The sequence below is a fragment of the Hemitrygon akajei genome, chromosome 23, assembly GCF_048418815.1.
Source record: "Hemitrygon akajei chromosome 23, sHemAka1.3, whole genome shotgun sequence".
NCBI lineage: Eukaryota > Metazoa > Chordata > Chondrichthyes > Myliobatiformes > Dasyatidae > Hemitrygon > Hemitrygon akajei.
The window spans coordinates 2,227,820-2,253,968 of record NC_133146.1 but is presented as its reverse complement, the minus strand read 5'-3'; the positions used below and the strand labels follow the sequence as shown (position 1 = coordinate 2,253,968).

The 26,149-nt window shown below is 43.0% G+C and overlaps 1 protein-coding gene across 3 annotated transcripts in view; it reads left to right on the top strand.

Annotated features, from left to right (window-relative positions):
• The window catches only part of rbm20 (RNA binding motif protein 20), a 253,185-nt gene that overhangs the window by 202,178 nt on the left and 24,858 nt on the right, over positions 1 to 26,149 (top strand). For all 3 annotated transcript variants that reach the window (XM_073026846.1, XM_073026845.1, XM_073026847.1), the window contains 2 exons: positions 20,281 to 20,379; positions 24,581 to 25,226. In XM_073026846.1, coding sequence (XP_072882947.1) covers positions 20,281 to 20,379; positions 24,581 to 25,226 — 745 coding nt within the window. The remainder of the gene's footprint in view (positions 1 to 20,280; positions 20,380 to 24,580; positions 25,227 to 26,149) is intronic.

Sequence of the window (26,149 nt, the reverse complement as noted above, 5' to 3'; positions counted from 1 at the left end):
AAGAAATGATAATGGACAATTTAGTGCAAGGTGGCTTTCCAAAAGGAAAAGGAAATGATGACATCAGACATTGTACTCACACATTATGATCCACATCATCCAGTGAAGCTTGGCATGCACTGTTTGGGATGCCTAGAATAAAGGCTGTCAAAGCCTCTTCCAGCATTCCCAGAGTCAACTCCTACAACCACCCAGAACCTGAGATTGTTTCATAGCCACATGTCTTTCCTGCCAAGCAGAGTAATCTTCCTTGTTGAAAGATGTTATCCTACTAGAGTATGAAATCCTACACAGCAATTAAATCGCTATGAGAAATTTGAAATTTAATATGCTGTGGATATCTATATCATAGAAACATAGAAAACCTACAGCATAATACAAGCCCTTTGGGCCACAAAGCTGTGCCAAACATGTCCTTACCTTAGAACTATCTAGGCTTACCCATAGCCCTCTATTTTTCTAAGCATCCAGGAGTCTCTTAAAAGATCCTATCGTATCCACCTCCACCACCGCCACTGGTAGCCCATTCCATGCACTCACTACTCTGCGTAAAAAACTTACCTCTGACATCTCCTCTGTACCTACTTCCAAGCACCTTAAAACTATGCCCTCTTGTGCTAGCCATTTCAGCCCTGGGGAAAAGCCTCTGAACTATCCACATGATCAATGCCTCTCATCATTTTATACACCTCTGTCAGGTCACCTTTCATCCTCTGTCACTCCAAGGAGAAAAGGCCAAGTTCACTCAACCTATTCTCATAAGGCATGCTCCCCAATCCAGGCAATATCCTTGGAAATCTCCTCTGCACCCTTTCTATGGTTTCCACATCCTTCCTGTAGTGAGGCGACCAGAACTGAGCACAGTACTCCAAGTGGAGCTATATAGCTGCAACATTACATTTCAGCTCTTAAACTTAATCCCATGATTGATGAAGGCCAATGCTCCATATGCTTTCTTAACCACAGAGTCAACCTGCGGAGCAGCTTTGAGTGTCCTATGGGCTCTGACCCCAAGATCCCTCTGATCTTTCACACTGCCAAGAGTCTTGCCATTAATACTATATTCTGCCATCATATTTGACCTACCAAAATGAACCACTTTACACTTACCTGGGTTGAACTCCATCTGCCACTTCTCAGCCCAGTTTTGCATCCTATCAATGTCTCGCTGTAACCTCTGACAGCCCTCCATACTATCCACAACACCCCCAACCTTTGTGTCATCAGCAAATTTACTAACAGATCCCTCCACTTCCTCATCCAGATCATTTATAAAAATCACAAAGAGTAGGGGACCCAGAACGGATCCCTGAGGCACACCACTGGTCACCGGACTCCACGCAGAATATGACTCATCTACAACCACTTTGTGACTTCGGTGGGCAAGCCAGTTCTGGATCCACAAAGCAATGTCCCCTTGGATCCCATGCCTCCTGACTTTTTCAATAAGCCTTGCATGGGGTACCTTATCAAGTGCCTTGCTGAAATCCATAAGCACTACATCTACTGCTCTTCCTTCATCAATGTGTCTAGTCACATCCTCAAAAAATTAAATCAGGCTCGTAAGACATGACCTGCCCTTGACAAAGCCATGCTGACTATTCCTAATCATATTATACCTCTCCAAATGTTCATAAATTCTGCCTCTCAGGATCTTCTCCGTTAACTTACCAACCACTGAAGTAAGATTCACTGGTCTATAATTTCTTGGGCTGTCCCAATCCCTTTCTTGAATAAGGGAACAACATCCGCAACCGTCCAATCCTTCGGAACCTCTCCCATCCTCATTGATGATGCTAAGATCATTGCCAGAGGCTCAGCAATCTCCTCCCTCACTTCCCACGGTAGCCTGGGGTACATCCAGTCCGGTCCCAGCGATTTATCCAACTTGACACTTTCCAAAAGCCCCAGCAGATCCTCTTCCTTAATATCTACTTGCTCAAGCTTTTCAGTCTGCTGAAAGTCATCCCTACAATCGCCAAGATCCTTTTCCATAGTGAATACTGAAACAAAGTATTCATTAAGTACCTCTGCCATCTCCTCCGGTTCCATACACACTTTTCCACTGTCACTCTTGATTGGTCCTATTCTAGAAACATAGAAAACCTACAGCACAATACAGGCCCTTCGGCCCACAAAGCTGTGCCAAACATGTCCTTACCTTAGAACTATCTAGGCTAAAAAGTGACGTAGAATAAGAAGGCACATAAGATCACGAGAGATACAAAGTAGATAGCCATGTTCTTCAATCCAGGCAGCATCCTGAGTATACCTGTTCTGCAACCTCTCTAAAGCTTTCTCATTTTTCCTATAATGAGCTGAACAGAAATGAACACAGTACTCAAAGTGCGGCTGGTTACTAATTATTTCAGATCCCATGTTTGAGATATTGAAGTGAGCTACAGATTTGGAACCAGGCATTGGGCAAAATTGTTGGCAGGTACCATATGTAATTTTTTTGAAAGACCTCCTTCAAAACCTTTCCTTCAATATCTTTTTATATCTGTCACTGTGTGATAAGTTTGTAGTTTAATTGATTGATAAATTCAATTGAGGCTATCAAGCATGTTTTCTCCCATTTGATACTGCCAATTTGAGAGGTTGAGAGGTCAGTGGAAATGAAAGTGAGGAAAGCTAAGGAATTTCATTAAATGTCAGCACAGCAGTGTAGTGGTTAGCACAATGCTTTACTGTACCAGTGACCCAGGTTCAATTTGTGCCGCGGTCTGTAAGAAGTCTGTACGTTCTCCCCATTTCCTCCAGAATATGATGGCAGAATATAGTATTAATGGTAAGAACTCTTGGAAGTGTGGAAGATCAGAGGGATCTTGGGGTCCAAGTCCATAGGACGCTCAAAGCAGCTGCGCAGGTTAACTATGTAGTTAAGAAGGCGTACGGTATATTGGCCTTCATCAATCGTGGTTGAATTTAGGAGCCAAGAGGTAATGTTGCAGTGATATAGGACCGTGGTCAGACCCCACTTGGAGTACTGTGGAGCTCAGTTCTGGTCACCCCACTACAGGAAGGATGTGGAAGCCATAGAAAGGGTGCAGAGGAGATTTACAAGGATGTTGCCTGGATTGGGGAGCATGCCTTATGAGAATAGATTGAGTGAACTTGGCCTTTTCTCCTTAGAGCGACAGAGGATGAGAGGTGACCTGATAGAGGTGTACAAGATGATGAGAGGCATTGATCGTGTGGATGGTCAGAGGCTTTTTCCCAGGGCTGAAATGGCTAACATGGGAGGGCACAGGTTTAAGGTGCTTGGAAGTAAGTACAGAGAAGATGTCAGGGGTAAGTTTTTTGCTCAGAGAGTGGTGAATGCGTGGAATGGGCTGCTGGCAACGGTGGTGGAGGTGGATACGATAGGGTCTTTTAAGAGACTTTTAGATAGGTACATGGATCTTAGAAAAATAGAGAGCTATAGGTAAGCCTAGTAATTTCTAAGGTAGGGACGTGTTCAGCACAACTTTGCGGGCCGAAGGGCCTGTATTGTGCTGTACGTTTTCTATGTTTTTTTGCTCTGGTTTCCTCCCGCAGTGCAAAGATGTAGCGATTGGTAGGATAATTAGTGATTGTCGATTAGGCGAAGTTGAAATTAGGGGTTGCTGGGCAACGCAGCTAAAACGACTGGACACTGTACCTCAACCATAAACAAAATATAATTTCATCTTATAGTCATAGAGTGTGAGCAAAAGTAGAATCTAAGTATGAAGCTGCTGCTATAGATGAAATAGATGATAGTGCAAAGACACTTTAGAAAGGATCTTTAGTGCCTGATTTTCATTAATTGAAGTGCTGCCAGAGCAGTCAATACTATTCGGTAAATACAAAGCATGATTGAACAATGTAGTTGTCAATGAGAAATGCCTATTTTGTGCTTGATATTATCTCTACTCAGAGTTGCAGACAAACTGCTGGAGGAAGAGATCATATTCTAGAACATAGAACGTAGCACAATACAGCACAGTACAGGCCCTTCGGCCCACAATGTTGTGCTGACCCTTAAACCCTGCCTCCCATATAACCCCCACCTTATATCCAAGATATAAGGTCTTGGTCCAAGATATCCTGAAGTGGGAGGGTGAGGAGCCAGAGGTCGTGGTATATGTAGGTACCAATGACATAGGTAGGAAAGGGGAAGAGGTCCTGAAACGAGAGTATAGGGAGTTAGGAAGGCAGTTAAGAAGAAGGACCGCAAAGGTAGTAATCTCGGGATTACTGCCTGTGCCACGCGACAGTGAGAGTAGGAATAGAATTAGGTGGAGGATGAATGCGTGGCTGAGGGATTGGAGCAGGGGGCAGGGATTCAAGTTTCTGGATCATTGGGACCTCTTCTGGGGCAGGCGTGACCTGTTCAAAAAGGACGGGTTACACTTGAATCCTGGGGGGACCAATATCCTAGCGGGGAGGTTTGCTAGGGCTACAGGGCAGACTTTAAACTAGTAAGATGGGGGGGCGGGAATCAATTTGAGGAAACTATGGGAGAGGAGGTTAGTTCACCAGTAGAGCAAGTAAGTAGACAGTGTGTGAGGGAGGAAAGGCAGGTGATGGAGAAGGGATGCGCTCAGCCCAAAGATGTAGGGGAGAAGAAAGAAAAGGATAATAAATTTGAATGCATTGTTAGGGATGAAAAGAGAGGAGGAGGTGGAGAGTATCTTAAATGTATCTATTTTAATGCTCGGAGCTTTGTAAGAAAGGTGGATGAGCTTAAAGCGTGGATTGATACCTGGAATTATGATGTTGTAGCTATTAGAGAAACATGGTTGCAGGAAGGGTGTGATTGGCAACTAAATATTCCTGGATTTAGTTGCTTCAGGTGTGATAGAGTAGGAGGGGCCAGAGGAGGAGGTGTTGCATTGCTTGTCCGAGAAAATCTTATGGCGGTGCTTTGGAAGGATAGATTAGAGAGCTCCTCTAGGGAGGCTATTTGGATGGAATTGAGGAATGGGAAAGGTGTAGTAACACTGATAGGAGTGTATTATAGGCCACCTAATGGGGAGCGTGAGTTGGAAGAGCAAATGTGTAAGGAGATAGCAGATATTTGTAGTAAACACAAGGTGGTGATTGTGGGAGATTTTAATTTTCCACACATAGATTGGGAAGCTCATTCTGTAAAAGGGCTGGATGGTTTAGAGTTTGTGAAATGTGTGCAGGATAGTTTTTTGCAACAATACATAGAAGTACCGACTAGAGATGGGGCAGTGTTGGATCTCCTGTTAGGGAATGCGATAGGTCAGCTGACAGATGTATGTGTTGGGGAGCACTTCGGGTCCAGTGATCACAGTAGCATTAGCTTCAATATAATTATGGAGAAGGACAGGACTGGACCTAGAGTTGAGATTTTTGATTGGAGAAAGGCTAACTTTGAGGAGATGCGCAGGGATTTAGAGAGAGTGGATTGGGTCAAGTTGTTTTATGGGAAGGATGTAATAGAGAAATGGAGGTCATTTAAGGGTGAAATTATGAGGGTACAGAATCTTTATGTTCCTGTTAGGTTGAAAGGAAAGGTTAAAGGTTTGAAAGCGCCATGGTTTTCAAGGGATATTAGAAACTTGGTTCGGAAAAAGAGGGATGTCTACAATAGATATAGGCAGCAGGGAGTAAAGGAATTGCTCGAGGAATATAAAGAATGTAAAAGGAATCTTAAGAAAGAGATTAGAAAAGCTAAAAGAAGATATGAGTTTGGTTTGGCAAATAAGGTGGAAGTAAATCCGAAAGGTTTCTACAGTTATATTAAAAGCAAGAGGATAATGAGGGATAAAATTGGTCCCTTAGAGAATCAGGGTGGTCAGCTATGTGTGGAGCCGAGGGAGATGGGAGAGATTTTGAGCGATTTCTTCTCTTCGGTATTCACTAAGGAGAAGGATATTGAATTGTGTAAGGTGTGGGAAACAAGTAAGGAAGTTATGGAATCTATGACAATTAAAGAGGTGGAAGTACTGACGCTTTTAAGAAATTTAAAAGTGGATAAATCTCCGGATCCTGACAGGATGTTCCCCAGGACCTTGAGGGAAGTTTGTGTAGAGATAGCAAGAGCTCTGACGGAGATCTTTCAGATGTCATTAGAAACTGGGATTGTGCCGGAGGATTGGCGTATTGCTCATGTGGTTCCATTGTTTAAAAAGGGTTCTAGAAGTAAGCCTAGCAATTATAGACCTGTCAGTTTGACATCAGTGGTGGGTAAATTAATGGAAAGTATTCTTAGAGATAGTATTTATAATTATCTGGATAGACAGGATCTGATTAGGAGTAGCCAGCATGGATTTGTGCGTGGAAGGTCATGTTTGACAAACCTTATTGAATTTTTTGAAGAAGTTACGAGGAATGTTGACGAGGGTAAGGCAGTGGATGTAGTCTATATGGACTTCAGCAAGGACTTTGACAAAGTTCCACATGGAAGGTTAGTTAAGAAGGTTCAGTCATTAGGTATTAATGCTGGAGTAATAAAATGGATTCAACAGTGGCTAGATGGGAGATGCCAGAGAGTAGTGGTGGATAATTGTTTATCGGGATGGAGGCCGGTGACTAGCGGGGTGCCTCAGGGATCTGTTTTGGGCCCAATGTTGTTTGTAATATACATAAATGATCTGGATGATGGGGTGGTAAATTGGATTAGTAAGTATGCTGATGATACTAAGGTAGGAGGTGTTGTGGATAATGAGGTGGGTTTTCAAAGCTTGCAGGGAGATTTATGCCGGTTAGAAGAATGGGCTGAACGTTGGCAGATGGAGTTTAATGCTGAGAAGTGTGAGGTTCTACATTTTGGCAGGAATAATCCAAATAGAACATACAGGGTAAATGGTAGGGCATTGAGGAATGCAGTGGAACAGAGAGATCTAGGAATAACAGTGCATAGTTCCCTAAAGGTGGAGTCTCATGTAGATAGGGTGGTGAAGAAGGCTTTTGGAATGCTGGCCTTTATAAATCAGAGCATTGAGTACAGAAGTTGGGATGTAATGTTAAAATTGTACAAGGCATTGGTAAGGCCAAATTTGGAATATTGTGTACAGTTCTGGTCACCGAATTATAGGAAAGATATCAATAAATTAGAGAGAGTGCAGAGATGATTTACTAGGATGTCACCTGGGTTTCAGCACTTAAGTTACAGAGAAAGGTTGAACAAGTTAGGTCTCTATTCATTGGAGCGTAGAAGGTTGAGAGAGGATTTGATCGAGGTATTTAAAATTTTGAGAGGGATAGATAGAGTTGACGTGAATAGGCTGTTTCCATTGAGAGTAGGGGAGATTCAAACAAGAGGACATGATTTGAGAGTTAGGGGGCAAAAGTTTACGGGAAACACGAGGGGGTATTTCTTTACTCAGAGAGTGATAGCTGTGTGGAATGAACTTCCTGTAGAAGTAGTAGAGGCCAGTTCAGTTGTGTCATTTAAGGTAAAATTGGATAGGTATATGGACAGGAAAGGAGTGGAGGGTTATGGGCTGAGTGCGGGTAGGTGGGACTAGGTGAGATTAAGAGTTCGGCATGGACTAGGAGGGCCGAGATGGCCTGTTTCCGTGCTGTGATTGTTATATGTTTAAATACCTCTATATACCTGTCTAGTAGTCTCTTAAACTTCACTAGTGTATCTGACTCCACCACTGATTCTGGCAGTGCATTCCACACACCAACCACTCTCTGAGTAATAAACCTTCCTCTAATATCCCCCTTGAACCTTCCACCCCTTACCTTACAGCCATGTCCTCTTGTATTGAGCAGTGGTACCCTGGGGAAGAGGCACTGGCTGTCCACTCTATCTATTGCTCTTAATATCTTGTATACCTCTATCATGTCTCCGCTCATCTTCCTTCTCTCCAGAAAGTAAAGCCCTAGCTCCCTTCTCTCACATCTTATCCTCTTGCTCTTCACATACTTAAGCTCCTTGCTACTAGCCTTATAATCTTCTAGATCTCTATCACTACCTAGTTTTTTGAACCTTTCGTAAGCTCTTCTTTTCTTCTTGACGAGATTTACAACAGCCTTTGTACACAACGGTTCCTGTAACCTACCATCCTTTCCCTGTCTCATTGGAACATATCTACACAGAACCCCACGCAAATATTCCCTGAACATTTGCCACATTTCTTCCATTTGTTTCCCCGAGAACATCTGTTTCCAATTGATGCTTCCAAGTTCCTGCCCGATAACCTCATATTTCCCCTTACTCCAATTAAACATTTCCCTGTCTTGTCTGTTCCTACCCCTCACCAGTGCTATGGTAGAGGAGATAGCATTGAGATCACTCTCTCCAAAATACTCTCCCACTCAGAGATCTGACCAGGTTCATTTCCGAATACCAGATCAAGTACAGCCTCTCCTTTTGAAGGCTTATCTACATATTGTGTCAAGAAACCTTTCTGAACACACCTAACAAGCTCCACCCCATCTAAACACCTCCGTCTTGGGAGATGCCAATCAATATTTGGGAAATTAAAATCTCCCACCACAAAAACCCTGTTATTATTACTGCTTTCCAGAATCTGTCTCCCTATCTGCTCCTCGATGTCCCTGCTACTATTGGGTGGTCTATAAAAAACACCCAGTAGACTTATTGACCCCTTCCTATTCCTAACTTCCACCCACAGAGACTCTGTAGACAACCCCTCCATGATTTCCTCTTTTTCTGCAGCCATGACACTATCTCTGATCAACAGTGTCATGCCCCCACCCCCTTTGCCCCCCACCCGTCCTTTCTGAAATATCTAAAGCCTGGCACTTGAAGTAGCCATTCCTGCCCCTGCACCATCCAAGTCTCTGTAATGGCCACAGCATCATAGCTCCAAGTGCTGATCCACGCTCTAAGCTCATCCACTTTATTCATAATACTCCTCGCATTAAAATAGACACATCTCAAACCATCAGACTGAGTGCATCCCTTCTCTATCACCTGCCTATCCTCCCTCTTGCACTGTCTCCAGCTTTCTCTATTTGTGAGCCAACATTCGTTTCCTAAGACAGGTTCTCCTGGGCTCCTGTCTTTTTGTTTTCAATTGGTTTTATGTTTTGGAGTTACAAAACTTAATCATCATCATCGTCTTCATTGTCGTCATCATCGTTCCGAAGTAACAACCTAAATTCTGCAACTGCCAAATAACTCTTTGGTCATCTGAAATTAAGGGAGGAATGATGGAGTCACACAACAGATCAGGCAGTCTATGGCCAGAGAAAGAGAGGCATCATTTCAGGTCAATATCCTTGCATCAAAATCAGTGGCAAAAAAGTAAGTTTTATGTTGCAGGGGGAGTGTGGGATGGAAAGATCAAAGGGATTGTCTGTAGTAGGATGCAGACTAAATTTGTCCCCAACACAAATACTAGCGTTGTCTAAGAGAGTATGATGATAAAAGAGAAAGATTAGCTTTCTCACCTGTGCATCAAAATGTATAGTGAAATGCGTCATTTGCATCAAATTGAATCAGGGAGGATTGTGTTGGGCAATCCGCAAGTATCGCCATGCTTCCAGCACCAACATAGTATGTCCACAACTCACTAACCCTAACCGTACATCTTGGAATAAGGGAGGAAACCCATGTGTTTGCTGTGTTGTCAAATATAATTGAAAGGAAAACAAGCGAGCTGTGTACATTTGCTTTTACTTTAATGAGCATGAATGTATCATTTGGGGACATGATGGATGTATCCATTTACATACTTTTACAAATAATCTCTTCAATTAAGCCACATACGCTGACATGGACTCCCCTTCTTTTTGATTCTGCTTATGAACCCTAAAGTGTTCTGCAATCAACATTAAAAACCCTTTACATAATATATCATTATGTCAGACCCATCTCTTAAAGTGAACCCAAACTCAACGTCGCCCCCAGCACTGTGAGCTTATCGGAGCTCGGACGAGCCACCCGGTTCACATCTTGTGGTCCATGGGTGGAGGAACAGCAGATGCCTCTGACTCATCCAGAGGTGTGTTGACATTCTTAGGATAATGTCATGATGCCAGGGGCATGGTAGCAGAATCCTCCAAAACTTGTGGGCCAGTATAAAGCAATCTACTGAAATACTGTACATTCAGGTTTACCCCTCCTATCCATGATAAAAGTCTTTTCTCTCCATTCCAAAGAGTGGAATGGATCTAAGGAGATGTTGTGTGTATCATGGTGGACAAAAACAAATGAGGCAGAATGTATGTCAACAGAAACCCAAGAGTGCTGTACGCTGTGATGGGAGGTAGGAACAGTGAAAAGGAATTGAATTTACTGAGGAGGGTGGAATGTTGTTGAGAGGCTGACCAGGCAGTCATGGTGTCAGTAATAAAATCACCTGGCACTCATAATGGCTGCCCGTACACCGATTCAGCCATGGACAACTGCAGGTCCTCTTTTGGAACTGTTCTGAGCCCCAGCAGGACCCCCGGGAGAGGTTCATGCCAACATTCATCTGTTGGGGAAGCCCTCAGAGCAGCCATTGAGGAGTGGTGAAACCGCCCACATAGGCCATTGGACTCTGGGTGATGCACTGTGGTGTGGTGCAGCCTAACGTCAAGGTCCTGGGCCATCACAGCCCAGAGGTTTGGTGTGAATTAGGGATCGCAGTTGGGGGAAATATAAGACCATTAGACATAGGAGCAGAATTAGGCTATCTGGCCCATCGAGTCAGCTCTGCCATTCAATCATGCCTGATCCTTTTTTTCTCCTCCTCAACCCCATTTCCCAGCCTTCTCCACATAACCTTTGATGCCATGTCCAACCTATCAATCTCTGCCTTAAATACACTCAATGACCTGGCCTCCGTAGCTGCAAATTCACCACCATTTGGCTAAAGAAATTTCTCCGCATCTCTGTTTTGAAAGGCGCTCCTCTATCCTGAGGCTGTGCCCTCTTGTCCTAGATCTCCCATCATGGGAAACATCTTTTCCACATCTACTCTGTCTAGGCCTTTCAACATTTGAAAGGTTTCAATGAGATCCACCCCCCCCCCCGCCCCCATCCTTCTAAATTCCAGCAAGTACGGACCCAGAGCCATCAAACGTTCCTCGTATGATAGCCCTTTCATTCCTGCAATCATCCTTATGAACCTCCTCTGGACCCTCTCCAATGCCAGCACATCTTTTCTAAGATGAGGGGCCCAAAATGGTTCACAATACTCAAGGTGAGGCCTCATAAAGCCTCAGCATCATATCCTTGCTCTTGTATTCTAGGCCTCTTGAAATGAATGCTAACATGGCATTTGCCTTCCTCACCACTGACTCAACCTGCAAGTTAACCTTCAAGGTGTTCTGCACAAGAACTCCCAAATCTCTTTGCATCTCAGATTCCTGGATTTTATCCCTATTTAGAAAATAGTCTGCACATTTATTTCTACTACCAAAGAGCATGACCATGCATTTTCCAACATTGTATTTCATTAACCACTCTCTTGCCCGTTCTCCTAATCTGTCTAAGTCCTTCTGCATCCTATCTGTTTCCTCAACACTACCTGCCCCTCCACCAATCTTTGTATCATCTGCAAACTTGGCTACAAAGTCATCTATTCCATCATCTAAATCATTTGTATACAGCATAAAAAGAAGTGGTCCCAACACCGACCCCTGCGGAACACCTCTAGTCACTGGCAGCCAACCAGAAAAGGATCCTTTTATTCTCATTCACTGCCTCCTACCAATCAGCCAATGCTCTAACCATGCTGGTAACTTTCCTATAATACCATGGGCTCTTAACTTGGTAAGCAACCTCATGTGTGGCAACTTGTTAAAGGCCTTCTGAAAATCCAAATATACAACATCCACTGCATCCCCTTTATCTATCCTACTTGTAATTTTCTCAAAGAATTCCAACAGGTTCATCAGGCAAGATTTTTCATGAAGGAAACTATGCTGACTTTGTACTATCTTGTCCTGCATCAACAAGTACTCCATCAACTCATCCTTAAGAATTGACTCTAACATCTACCCAACTACTGAGGTCAGACTAACTGGTCTATAATTTCCTTCCTGTTGCCTTCTTAAAAAGTGGAGTAACATTTGAATTTTCCAGTCCTCTGGCATCATGCCAGAATCCAATGATTTTTGAAAGATCATTTCTAATGCCTGTACAATCTCTAATTCCACCTCTTTCCGAACCCCAGGGTGCAGTTCTTCTGGTCCGGGTAACTTATGTACCTTTAGGTCTTTCATCTTTTTGAGCATCTTCTCTCTTGTAACAGTAACTGCACCCACTTCTCTTCCTTCACACACTACAACATCAGCCATACTGTTAGTCCATGGTGAAGACTGATGCAAAATACTCATTTAGTTCATCAGCCATCTCCTTGTCCCCCGTTATTATTTCTCCTGCCTCATTTTCTAGTGGTCCTATATCCACTCTCATTTCTTTTTTATTTTTAATATACTTGAAAAAACTTTTACTGTCCACTTTGATATTATTTGCTAGCTTACTTTCATATTTCATCTGTACCCTTATTAATGATCTTTGTAGTTGCTTAGGTTGCTTAGGTTGCTTAGATCTTTGTAGGTTTTTAAAATCTTCCCAATCCTCTATCTTCCCACTAGTTTTTGCTTTGTTGTAAGCCAATTCTTTTGTTTTTACAATAGCTTTGACTTCTCTTGTCAGCCACAGTTGTACTATTTCACCATTTGAGTATTTCTTCATTTTTGGAATTCACATATCCTGCACCTTCCTTATTTTTCCCAGAAACACACACCATTTTTGCTCTGCTGACACCTTCCAATTTACTTTGGCCAACTCCTCTCTCATGCCACTGTAATTTCCCTTACTCCACTGAAATACTGCTACATCAAACTTCACTTTCTCCCTATCAAATTACAAGTTGAACACAATCATATTGAAATATCAGATAAGGTGCCAGGTGCTGATGAATGCCCAAGCAACATTTGCGGCTGACATTGATGCTAGGTGAAAGACCTCTGGTCACCTGGTGGCACAGTCCACCATGGCCAGAGACTGTGAGAAGGGGGAAGCAGACCAACAAAATCCACATTAACATGGTCAAACCATTGCTCAGAAACCTCAAAAGGTGCCAATGGTGCCCAAACACGACAGTTAATTTTTGCCTGCTGGCACTCCACGCAGGCTGCAGTCCAATCATGCATGTCCTTTCTAAGGCCATGCCACATAAACTTTAATGCAACTAGTTTCCATGAGGCCTTCCGGCCCGAATGTGAAAGGGTATGTATGGAGTTCAAAACAGACTGCCTTTAGTTTGCGGGCACTATGGGGTTGAGACATTGCACAGGAAAAAAACTACAGCTTCCCTGAACTTAATGTAAGCCAACCACAGGACCATGGCCACTGTTCGGTAAGCCTGAATCTCTAGGTCAGTAGCGGGGTCAGCTGCCATTCTGGCATAGTCAGCCCCTCTGTGTACGGACTCAACGGCTGGTTATGAGAGGCAACCAGCCACGAGAGTACTTTTCCCATTTATATGTTGTATAGGGTTGTATTGGAAAGAGCTCCTTTGGTATCAGCAAATGCCCCAATCATGTCCACTGACCAGTCAAGCACTTGATCAGCACATTATACAGGGGAAGCATCGAGTCAGCAACTCACGGAATGAAATCCAGCATACCTAATACTCCTGTAGTTTTTTAGTAGGTGGGAAATCCATAATGCGGCTGCTTTTGATGAGAGGGATTTCACACCTTTTGTGGAGAAGCGATGGCTGAGCAAGTCAATGGATGACAACCCAAACTGGCATTTAGCAAGATTAATAATCAACCTGTCTTAACTCAAGCACTGAAAAAGTGCGCAGAAATGAGATATGTGTCCAGATTTGGACACACTGGCGAGAAGTTAGTCATCCAGGTAAACAAAAAGAAAATTTAGGTTTTTAATACAGAGTCTATGAGCCGTTGGAAAGTCTGTGCTGCATTTTTCTGCCCAATGGGTTATCACTACGATTTTGGGAATATCCTCCGAGCACACAGGCACCTGTTGGTAGCCCCTAACTAGACTGACTAGAAAAAAATTAACTTTCTGGCTAAATGGGCTGAAAAGTCTTGGATGTGTGGAACCAGGTGATGATCGGGTGGGGTGGGGGGAGGGGTGTGGTGGCCTCATTAAAGCATCAGTAATCAGTGAGCAGCAACCACCATTGAATTTAGGGACCATATGGAGGGGTGAAGCCCAGGGGCTATTAGACCAGCATACACTGTCTTTCGGTGTCGACAAACTCAGCCTTCGCGCTTACTAGCTTTTCTGGTTCCAGTTTATGTGAACAGGCATGGACAGGCATGTGAGCCAGTTGTGGAACTGTGATGCTCGACCCCATGTTTTGTAACTGTAGTGGAGAATGTGGGCTTGCTGAGGTTTGGAAATCACCCAGCACTCTAGTAAACTCACATGCGGTGGTGTATGTGGTTGACAGAGTCATTGTGGGGAACTTACTGGGGGAGTAGGGTAACAACCCAAAGTCCTTGACATTCACAAGCTGGCAGCTCTAAGGATCAACTAACAGTCCTTGGGCACACAGGAAATCTGCACTGACCAGAGATCTGGCCACTCTAGCCAGGATGAAGTCCCATGTGTGATGTCGCCCACTGAAGCAGAGCATCACCCATTGGGTCCTGTAAGTCTGGATCATGCTGCCACTGGCAGCCTCTGGTGAGGACTTGTCGCTCTTGCTTTCTCATCAATAGGCGATGCTGTCACTTGAGCTCCTGTCACACAGGAAGAGTTGCCCTGAAAGGGTGTCTGTAATGAACAGTAGATGACCCGGGCAGCTGGAACCCACGGTGTTCTCAGACCTCTGATGTTCCGATGTGCTGACACTGTTGAAGCTACAAGGCAGTCGGCAATTCCTAGCATTCGTACCAAAGCGAGCGTGGTAAAAAACACGAACCCGGTGTCATTTGTTTTGCAGCCTCAGGCGTCCTTATGTTGGGGGCCTTGCTGACCGGGCTTATTGAGGTAGAGAAAGGAGGTGCAATGATGCACTGCTGCCCAGCTGAGTGTGGACTATCAGCCATTTTAGCAAGCTCCCTATAGTCCTTCACTGGAGCATTAGCGAAGACTATGCGAACTTGATCAGGCATTTGCTGCATGAAGTTTATGACTCCAAGTACAAGGACACCACAGTAGTTGGTGCGATGCTAGTACAGGTCATCAGAGTTCAGAGATCAATCCCAGCATTCTCTGTGAGGAGTTTCTACACCCGCCCTGTGGAATACATTCATTTCTCCTATAGTCCAAGGATGTCCTGGTTAGTTGGTTAATTGGTCATTGTAAATTTTCCTGTGTGGGTTGCTGGCGGCACAGTTCCAGGTATCAGACTGGCCTAATCTGTGCTGAATCTCTAAATTAAAAACAAAAATTACATACCATTCTCCTGGCAGTGAATTAAAAAAATCAGTCACTATTGTCTTTTATTTTTCTGGTAAAGTCCCATTCGTGGTGGGTTTCCAAGGATGTAGTGTATATACAATGATCTCTGCAAATTCATCAAATGAAGGCATTCTCAACCCTGGGGATAGATGCATTTACATTGTTGTTCAGTTGGGGCTGTGGTGATCACTGGATACTGTCATTTTAACAACAGATGTTGCAAAAATGGATCTGGACTGTACTTATATTTATTTGATTGTTTAATGTAACATCTTCAATGGTTCTCCATTCCTTCTCATCGGATAAATGAATCAAGTGCAAACACCACATGAAATTAATACATTTAAAATGCTCTGAATATTTTTCTTAACCTCATATACCTGCAAGTTGTAAAAATGAGACGAGAAGAATAGTTTGGAATAACAGTATTTACCCTTTCTTCTAGTATTTGCTTTAATGTTTTCCAAAGACAGATTCTTATGTAAAATATTTTGATATTTCTAGTCATGTGCCCATGTGGGTGGCAACAGGAAAATGGAAACAGTTGTTCTTTCAGGCTCTCTGATCTAAAATAGTGTCATTAGGTGCATAACAAAACTCATCTTTCAGTTCCCCAATAATGCCCTATAGACACAGCTTCAGTGGTGCATTGTTTTTGTTCCACTTCCACTTCCTCAGTCAGTCTGAGCCACTTTATCTGATTAGAATCAAAGCAGAGCTGCCACAAAACTCATTTTATGCAGTGGAGACTCCTTAATTAATGAAATACTTGCATTTATTGAGAACCTTCTGATATTCAAGAGCACTTTAGAATTAAGTAATTAATTTTGAAGCGTAATGTACAAATTTCAGCAGCCAATAATCACATAGCAAAACTCCCAAAAGATCATCTTGGTGTACAATATGAAAAGTGGATAGCCAGAGTCTTTGGCCCGGGTGGTAATGCGTAACATGAGCAGCCAAAATCTTAAGAAGACTGGAGAAAAGTATAGAGGGGATGGCAGAGGTAGGTTTGGGTTTTTTCACACAGAGATGATGGGTGTGAGGAACGTGCTGCCAGGGGAGGTGGTACAGGCAGTTACTTTAAGAGACATTTAAGAGATCCTTAGATAGGCACATAGAGGAAAGAAAAATAGAGGGTTATGTGGGAGGGAAGGATTAGTTTGACCCCAGAGTAGATTAAATGGTCAGCACAACATCATGGGCAGAAGGTCCTTGTACAGGGCTGCACTGTTCTATTTATTTTTAAAGTTCTGTTATTCCATTTAACATCGGAGAATGATACAACATACATCCTGAAATTCTTGTTCTTCACAGACATCCATGAAAACAGAGGATTGCTCCAAAGAATGAGTGAGGTAAAATATTAGAACCCCAAAGCCCCACACATACAAGCATTAGCAAAGCAACGACCGTCCCCCACCCACCACTTCTGCAAAAAGCATGAGCACCCTCCACAAACCAAGCAAGCAATAGCAAAGCCCCCGATAAAGACCATGAGATGCAGTACAACAAAATGCTCTCTCTCCCTCTCCCCACCCCATTAAAGGGAAAAAGAGGTGCCCCCTTTCACAGTGAGAGGGGAGACTTAACAAAACAATTCATTGATTTACAGTGCTAAAAGACTGTCATGCTGCTTTTTTTTCCAAGTTCTCCTGTCAGAGAATCAGCAACAACAGAGAACATGATTCACCAAGTGCAGAGCTCGCAACAGCGGATCTGCTGTTCCTGATGTTCCAATATCTCCCACGATGGGAGGCAGATTTTGGAAAGGTGCAAAAATAACAGGGCTGTTATCATGAGTGACTTTAACTTCCCCAATATTGATTGGCACTTGTTTAGTTCCAAGGGTTTAGATGGGGCAGAGTTTGTTAAGTGTGTCCAGGATGGATTCCTGTCACAGTATGTTGACAGGCCGACTAGGGAGAATGCCATACTGGATCTAGTATTAGGTAACGAACCGGGTCAGGTCACAGATCTCTCAGTGGGTGAGCATCTGGGCGACAGTGATCACCGCTCCCTGGCCTTTAGCATTATCATGGAAAAGGATAGAATCAGAGAGGACAGGAAAATTTTTAATTGGGGAAGGGCAAATTATGAGGCTATAAGGCTGGAACTTGCGGTTGTGAATTGGGATGATGTTTTCGCAGGGAAATGTACTATGTACATGTGGTCGATGTTTAAGGATCTTCTGCAGGATGTTAGGGATAAATTTGTCCCGGTGAGGAAGATAAAGAATAGTAGGATGAAGGAACCATGGGTGACAAGTGAAGTGGAAAATCTAGTCAGGTGGAAGAAGGTAGCATACATTAGGTTTAGGAAGCAAGGATCAGATGCAAGACAGGAGCTTAAGAAGGGGCTGAGAAGAGCAAGAAGGGGTCATGAGGCCTTGGCGAGTAGGGTAAAGGAAAACCCCAAGGCATTCTTCAATTATGTGAAGGACAAAAGGATGACAGGAGTGAAGGTAGGACCAATTAGAGATAAAAGTGGGAAGATGTGCCTGGAGGCTGTGGAAGTGAGCGAGGTCCTCAATGAATACTTCGCTTTGGTATTCACCAATGAGAGGGAACTTGATGACGGTGCGGACAATATGAGTGAGGTTGATGTTCTGGAGCATGTTGATATTAAGGGAGAGGAGGAGTTGGAGTTGTTAAAATACATTAGGACGGATAAGTCCCCGGGGCCTGACGGCATATTCCCCAGGCTGCTCCACGAGGCGAGGGAAGAGATTGCTGAGCCTCTGGCTAGGATTTTTATGTCCTCGTTGTTCACAGGAATGGCACCAGAGGATTGGAGGGAGGCGAATGTTGTCTCCTTGTTCAAAAAAGGTAGTAGGGATAGTCCGGGTAGTTAGACCAGTGAGCCTTACGTCTGTGGGGGGAGAGCTGTTGGAAAAGATTCTTAGAGATAGGATCTATGGGCATTTAGAGACCCATGGTCTGATCAGGGACAGTCAGCATGGTTTTGTGAAGGGCAGATCGTGCCTAACAAGCCTGATAGAGTTCTTTGAGGAGGTGACCAGACACATAGATGAGGGTAGTGCTGTGGATGTGATCTACAAGGATTTTAGTAAGGCATTTGACAAGGTTCCACAGGGTAGGCTTATTCAGAAAGTCAGAAGGCATGGGATCCAGGGAAGTTTGGCCAGGTGGATTCAGAATTGGCTTGCCTGCAGAAGGCAGAGGGTTGTGGTGGAGGGAGTACATTCAGATTGGAGGGTTGTGACTAGTGTTGTCCCACAAGGATCTGTTCTGGGACCTCTACTTTTCGTGATTTTTATTAACGACCTGGATGTGGGGGTAGAAGGGTGGGTTGGCAAGTTTGCAGACAACACAAAGGTTGATGGTGTTGTAGATAGTGTAGAGGATTGTCGAAGATTGCAGAGAGACATTGATAGGATGCAGAAGTGGGCTGAGCAGTGGCAGATGGAGTTCAACCCGAAGAAGTGTGAGGTGGTACACTTTGGAAGGACGAACTCCAAGGCAGAGTACAAAGTAAATGGCAGGATACTTGGTAGTGTCGAGGAGCAGAGGGATCTGGCAGTACATGTCCACAGATCCCTGAAAGTTGCCTCACAGGTAGATAGGGTAGTTAAGAAAGCTTATGGGGTGTTAGCTTTCATAAGTCGAGGGATAGAGTTTAAGAGATGCGATGTAATGATGCAACTCTATAAAACTCTAGTTAGGCCACACTTGGAGTACTGTGTCCAGTTCTGGTCGCCTCACTATAGGAAGGATGTGGAAGCATTGGAAAGGGTACAGAGGAGATTTACGAAGATGCTGCCTGATTTAGAGAGTATGGATTATGATCAGAGATTAAGGGAGCTTTACTCTTTGGAGAGAAGGAGGATGAGAGGAGACATGATAGAGGTGTACAAGATATTAAGAGGAATAGACAGAGTGGACAGCCAGCGCCTTTTCCCCAGGGCACCACTGCTCAGTACAAGAGGACATGGCTTTAAGTTAAGGGGAGGGAAGTTCAAGGGGGATATTAGAGGAAGGTTTTTCACTCAGAGAGTGGTTGGTGCGTGGAATGCACTGCCTGAGTCAGTGGTGGAGGCAGACACACTAGTGAAGTTTAAGAGACTACTAGACAGGTATATGGAGGAATTTAAGGTGGGGGGTTATATGTGAGGCAGGGTTTGAGGGTCAGCACAACATTGTGGGCCAAAGGGCCTGTAATGTGCTGTACTATTCTATGTTCTATGTTCTAATGCTCCAGTCAGCGGCACTGGCTTAGAATCAACCCATCCACAGGGCTACAAAACCTGGAGCTCAGAACGCGTGCTCTTCTTCTAAGCTGCGCTCTTTGGATTTTAAGGTCTTCAACAGAATCCCATCCATCCTGAAAAGGAAAAAGAGAGACTTCAAAGACAACAATTAAGTTGTTCCCACAGATGAGCTCAAAGGATTCATTGTTGAGCACCCAGATTTGATTTGATTTAGAAATACAGAGCAGAACAGGTCCTCCCGGCCCAATCAGCTGCACCGCCCATCAACCCACTGATTTATCCAAGCCTAATCACTGACAACTTACAACGACTTATTAACCTCCTAACCTGAATGCCTTTAGACTGTGGGAAGAAATCAGAGCACCTAGGTGAAAACCATGCGCTCACGCACAGGACGGATAAACTTCTTACAGACGGTGTTGGAATCAAACTCAAACTCCAATGCTCCAGGCTCTAATGGAGTTACATTAACCACTGTCTATCATCTTTATTAGTGATGTTTGAGGGCCAGAGTTCCAGAGACCTTTTTCACAATCATGCCATTGGATCTTTTACACTCCTGAGTAAACATCTCCAACATCTCTTTCAGCATTGCAGTCTGGTGTCCGCATGTGAATGTGAAGTGAAATTTGAAACTAGAACTTTCTGCCTGAGGCTAGAGGTCTAACTCTGAGCCCCAGATAATTTTACATTGTACTTTATTGCTGCTCAAGACAGGTTCAATGTTGCAAACTCATTCTTGCTGCGATTGCAGGTCGATGAAGAAAATAGTCAATGTTCTTCGAAAAAACGTTCATCTCCCAGGAGCAGTAGGCTTCCAGAACCAGAGACAGAAAGAAGCACAAAGGAACAGGTACAATCTGGTGATCACTTCAATATTTAGCTTCTTTACTGTTCAAAGATGTAGCATTCAGAAGTGGTTATTTGGAACTCTGCTATAAGATGTCATTGGGCATAAGCATTTGATTCCCCATGTGATATTTCTTGATTTAGATTTGGAAGAAATGCATGTGTCTTGGGCCATCAATATTTGAGGAAATTAGAGGCCAAGTAGATGAGGCTGGTGTTGTGATGCAAATGAAACTTAAAAGGATGCGGGCAAGTACTGGTTTGTTTACCTTCTTGCTCAAGAAAGAGATGTGGAGTGGAACATTAAAAGCTAGGGAACATAACATGGAGCAAAGTTCTTGATCAAATTCCTAATGCAAGGCAATGTCATGATCACCTTCATGAAAGGGTCCGTTCATTGCTCCTGGATGTGCTGTGTCATATAGGCGACATTTGTTAAATATAGAATATTTATGATCACAGAGTTGCATATGAGCATGCTGTTAGTTATATTAACCACTAGGGAGGGTATCCAGCTTTGGGGGAATCATCTTTTTGCATAATCAGCATAAATATAAATAAAATGCATATTCTGTTTACTGTCTAATTAATGTAAAATTGTCAAATAAGTATAAAAAATTATTTGCTTTTACTAGCTCATATTTTACAAAAGCCTGAAATCGTCTCTTCACACCACCATGTCCGTGCTGATCTTTTTGCCCATCTACATTGTTTACTATTTGCCTACATAAGGTCTGTATCTGATTCCACCACCTCCTTTGGCGACAAGTTCTGGATCTCAGCAACTCTCTGTGTCAAATCCCCTTTAAAACTTCTTCCTCTAGAACTTATGCCTTCTTATTTTGGATATCTACACCATGGGGAAAAGATTCTATCTACCTTATCTATGAACCATAATCTTATACACCTCTATGAGATCACACCCCATCATCCTTAAATCTATTGAAAACCAGCTGAGCCTACTCAATCTCTCCCCATAATTAGAGTCCTCCAACTCAGGCAACATTCTGGTGAATCTCCAGTGCAATCTTCTGTGCAACTATATCCTTTCTATCATGTGGAGATTAGCAGTGTACACATTACTCAAAATGCAGTCTGACCAGTATTTTGCAAAGTTGCAAAATAACTTCACAACTTCTGTAAGTACCAGGAGTTCTATATACCATGAGTTCCCCAACCTGGGATCCACAGAGTCCTTACTTAGTGGTATTGGCCCACGACAGTAAAAAGGCTGGGAACCCCTGGTTGACCGATGAAGACAAGTAAGTCATGTACCTTCTTCACCATCCTACTACCTACATTTTCAGGAACTATTACTCTGTTCAACTACATTCCTTAGCAACTACTATTTGCTGTAAAGGTATATCCCCTTTGACTTCCCAAAATGCATCAACTCACAACTGTTGGGATTAAATTCCATCTGTCAATGTTCTGCTTAACTTTCCATCTAATCTATATCCTTCAGAAGCCTTAGAAAACCTTCCTCTGTAACGATAAAACCATAAAACATAGGAGAAGAATTAGTCTATTCGGCCCATCAGGTCTGCCCTGCCATTCTATCATGGCTGATTTATTATCCCTCTCATCCCCATTCTCCTGCCTTCTCCCCATGACCTTTGTCACCTTAATTAATCAAGAACCTATCAACCTCCATCTTAAATAGACCCAGTGAACTGGTCTGCACAGGTGTCTGTGTCAATGAGTTCCACAGATTCACCACCCTCTGGCTAAACAAATTCCTTCTCATCTCTGTTCTAAATGGATGACCCTAAATTCTGAGGTTGTACCCTTTGGTCCTAGACTCATGCACTATAGGAAACATCCTCTTCACACACACTCTCTCTAGCCCTTTCAATATTCAAAAGGTTTCAATGAGATCCCCTCTCATTCTTCTAAACTCCAGTGAGTACAGACCCAGAGCTATCAAACCGTTCCTCATATATTAAACTTTTCATTCCTGGGATCATTCTTGCAAATTTCCTCTGGACCCTCTCCAATGCCAGCATATCCTTTCTTGGATAAGGGACCCAAAACTGCTCACAATACTCCAAGAGTGGTCTGATCAATGCCTTTAAAAAGCCTCAGCATTACAGCTTTGATTTTATATCCTAGTCCTCTCAAAATGAATACTAATATTGCATTTGCCTTCCTCAGCACCGACTCAACCTGCCAATTAAACTTCAGGGAACACTGTACGAGGACTCCCAAGTCCCCTTACACATCTGATTGTTAAATTTTCTACCCACTTAGAAAATAGTCTATGCCTTTATTCCTTCTGCCAATGTGTACGAACATGCATTTCTCATCTGCCACTTCTTTGCTCTTTCTCCCAATCTGTCTATGTCCTTCTGCAGACACCCCGCTTCCTCAACGCTATCTGCCTCTCCACTTATCTTTGCATTATCCGACTACATTACCATCTTTTGCATCATCTGTATAGATACACATCCAAGTCATTAATATATATCATAAACTAAAGGGTCCCAGTGCCAATCCCAGGATTCAATCAGAATAACAGTTTTTGTATCCACTGCCTCCTATCAGCAAGACAATTTTGGATCTCCTAAATCAACTTTTGAGTTGAGAGTTAGGGGGCAAAAGTTTAAGGATAACACAAGGGGGAATTTCTTTACTCAGAGAGTGGTAGCTGTGTGGAACGAGCTTCCAGGAGAGGTGCTAGAGGCAGGTTTGGTATTGTCATTTAAAGTAAAATTGGATAGATATATGGACAGGAAAGGAATGGAGGGTTATGGGCTGAGTGCGGGTTAGTGGGATTAGGTGAGAGTAAGCGTTCGGCATGGACTAGAAGGGCCGAGATGGCCTGTTTCCGTGCTGTAATTGTTATATGGTTATATAACTTGCCTTGAATCCCAGTTGCCTTAAACTGGTGGACCAGTCTCATATGTGGGGACTGTCAAATGCCTTACTAAAAGCCCACCATACCTTCACCTATCTCCTCAAAATAGCAACCAACATAGTCAGGCAGGAATTCCTCCACACAGAGGTATTCTGATTAACCCTGATCAATCACCACCTTTTCAATATATACATAAATCCTATTTCTTTGGATTTTCTGCAATAATTTCCCTTCCAGGTAACAGGTTCATTGGCCTGTAGTAGCCTGGCTTATCCTTGATACCTTTCTAAATATTGAGAATAATATTAGCTTTCTCCCCAGTCTTCTGCAAACCCCTTAGACTAACAAAGGAGCAAAAAATCTCTGTCAGTGCCCCAGCCATCTTTTCCCTTGCTTCCCATAGAAATTGGGATAGATTTCAACCAACTCCGATGCACCCCGTAACAGCTAAATGTCCTCCTTCTTAATATTGACCAGACCAAATTATGTATGTACTCTTACCTGAATTTGGATCCTTCCAGGTACTTCTCCTTGGTGAATGGTGAGAAATTTTAATTTCGGACAACTTCAACTGGCTTCACACATAGATTGCCCCTATGGTCACAAGAGAATTCACCCTTTTCCTGGCTATCCTATTGCTGCTGATATGCTTATAGATTGTTAGGGATTCCTTAAAATCTTACTTGCTAAATCTACTTCATAACCCCATTTTGCCCTCCTTATTCTTTCTAAAGTACTCAATGACACACTCTACAGTATATTTCTCAAGAGTTCCATTATATTGCCACCTTTTCCTTTGTCCCTGTTGGCTCTATACCCTTATTCTCTTTAAGACACTCCTAGTTGCAGTTGTTTTATCTAAACATCTGCTCCTGGTCTACTTTCACCAGGTTTATTCTTATGCTATTGAAATACCCCAGTTCAAAACCCTAACTTGAGAGCAAAACCTTTTCACAATCATGTTGAAACTTAGAGTTATGGTCACTGTTTCTAATGTGTTCGCTGCCACATTTCCACCATTTGCCCAGCTTCTTTTCCTAAGTTATGGCCACCTTCTGATCTGTTCCATTCCATTGTTTTCCATGAATCATGGGTTTGACATTAATAGCTCCATAGATCTTCTGCTAGACCTCCACCAAGGTCATACAGAATAAGAATATCAAATTACTTATCAGTCTGAGGGAGTACCAACCCCCACCCTTCACAGAGAAGTGCTGAATATAACTATGATCAGGAACTCATTGCAGAGCAATGGACATTGTTCTCAACCTGCTACCTTTTAGTTCTCCTATATGGCATGCTACCTGGCATTATGTTTAATGATATTTTTGTCAAAATTTGCAAACAGAGCACATCTTCTGAGAGTGGAAGTGAGACTGAAGGTGAAGCATGGTATTCTGGCAGCTTGGAGGAGTTTGTCACTGTGGATGAGGTGGGAGGAGAGGAAGAACATTTGATGGAGGTCCAACAGGAGGCTGCTGAGATCCAGGAGAGTGAGCATATTCAAACTGAACAGGATGGGGAAATGGAAGCGAGTATTGATAACCTAATAATAAAAGAGACAGTTATTGACTGCGGACATCCCAGTGAAAACCTTCAGAACTCTTCACCTCGAGATCCAAAATCAATGAGTCCAACCCTTTCTCTAGGGAGTGATCGTCTCAACATGGAATCTGAGAACCATTCAGAATTAGTGTCTAATTCAATGAATGAAATGCAACAGATTGCTGAGGAAGAACTGCAGCGGCCTGTGGATTATCAAAGCTGTGAGACAGGCAAACTGTTTACTGAAAATGAATCCATTGACCAACTAGACGCAGAAAATCAGTGCAGACCTACTGAGTCGTGTGAAAATGATGTGAATCAACAACAGGAACATTCTTCAAGTGAAGTGGCAGAACCTCCAAGAACAGATCAAGCATTGGCAAGCATCAGTATCAGAAGTCCAGAAACAGCTGAAATCAAGAAACAGTATCCAGAAGGAATCAGTGGAGGTACATGATGCTAATTGCTTCTCTTAAAATTTTACAGTCATAGACTCATAGAGCACTACAGCACATAAACAGTTCCTTCAGCCCATCTAGTCCATCCTGGTCTATTATTCTATCTAGTCCCAATTACCTGCACCTGTACCACAGCCCTCTATACCCCTCCCATCCACGTACTTGTCCAAATTTTTCTTAAATGTTGAAATCAATACTGCATCCATCACTTACACTGGCAGCTTGTTTCACACCCTCACCAACCTCTGAATGAAGAAGCTTTCCCCCTTAACCTATAACCTCTAGTTCTTGTCTCAAACCAAGTCAGTGGCATTAATGTCCTCGGACAAAAACTATTAAGATGGGAAATAGCTTCATCCCCCAGACCATAAAAACTACTGAACTCCTGCCACAACCCAGGACTCATCACATATGAAGCTCCAGTACCATTATTCTGTTAACTTGTATCATATATGCACCTTATTATTTGTTAATTTTTTGTGGTAATATTACTTTATGTGTTATGTGCGTGAGTTATATGTACTGGGTTTGGCACCTTGGTTTGGAGGAACGCTGTTTCGCTTGGCAGTATACATGTATATGGTTGAATGACAACAAGCTGAACTTGAACTTCAAGTTGGAAAAGCTTGCTTGCATTTTCCCTGTCTATACCCTTCTTAATTCTGTATCACTCTATCAAATCTCCACTCACTTTCCTACACTCCAGGGAATAAAGTCCTAACCTATTCAACCATTGCCTATAACTCAGGTCCTCAAGTCTTGGCAACATTCCTGTAAATTTTTTTTGTATTCTTTCGGTCTTATTGATATCTTTCCCATAGGTAGGTGACCAGTAACTTCATATAATACTCCAAATTAGGCCTTACAGATGTCTTATGCAACTTCAACATAACATCCTAACTGTTGTACTCAAT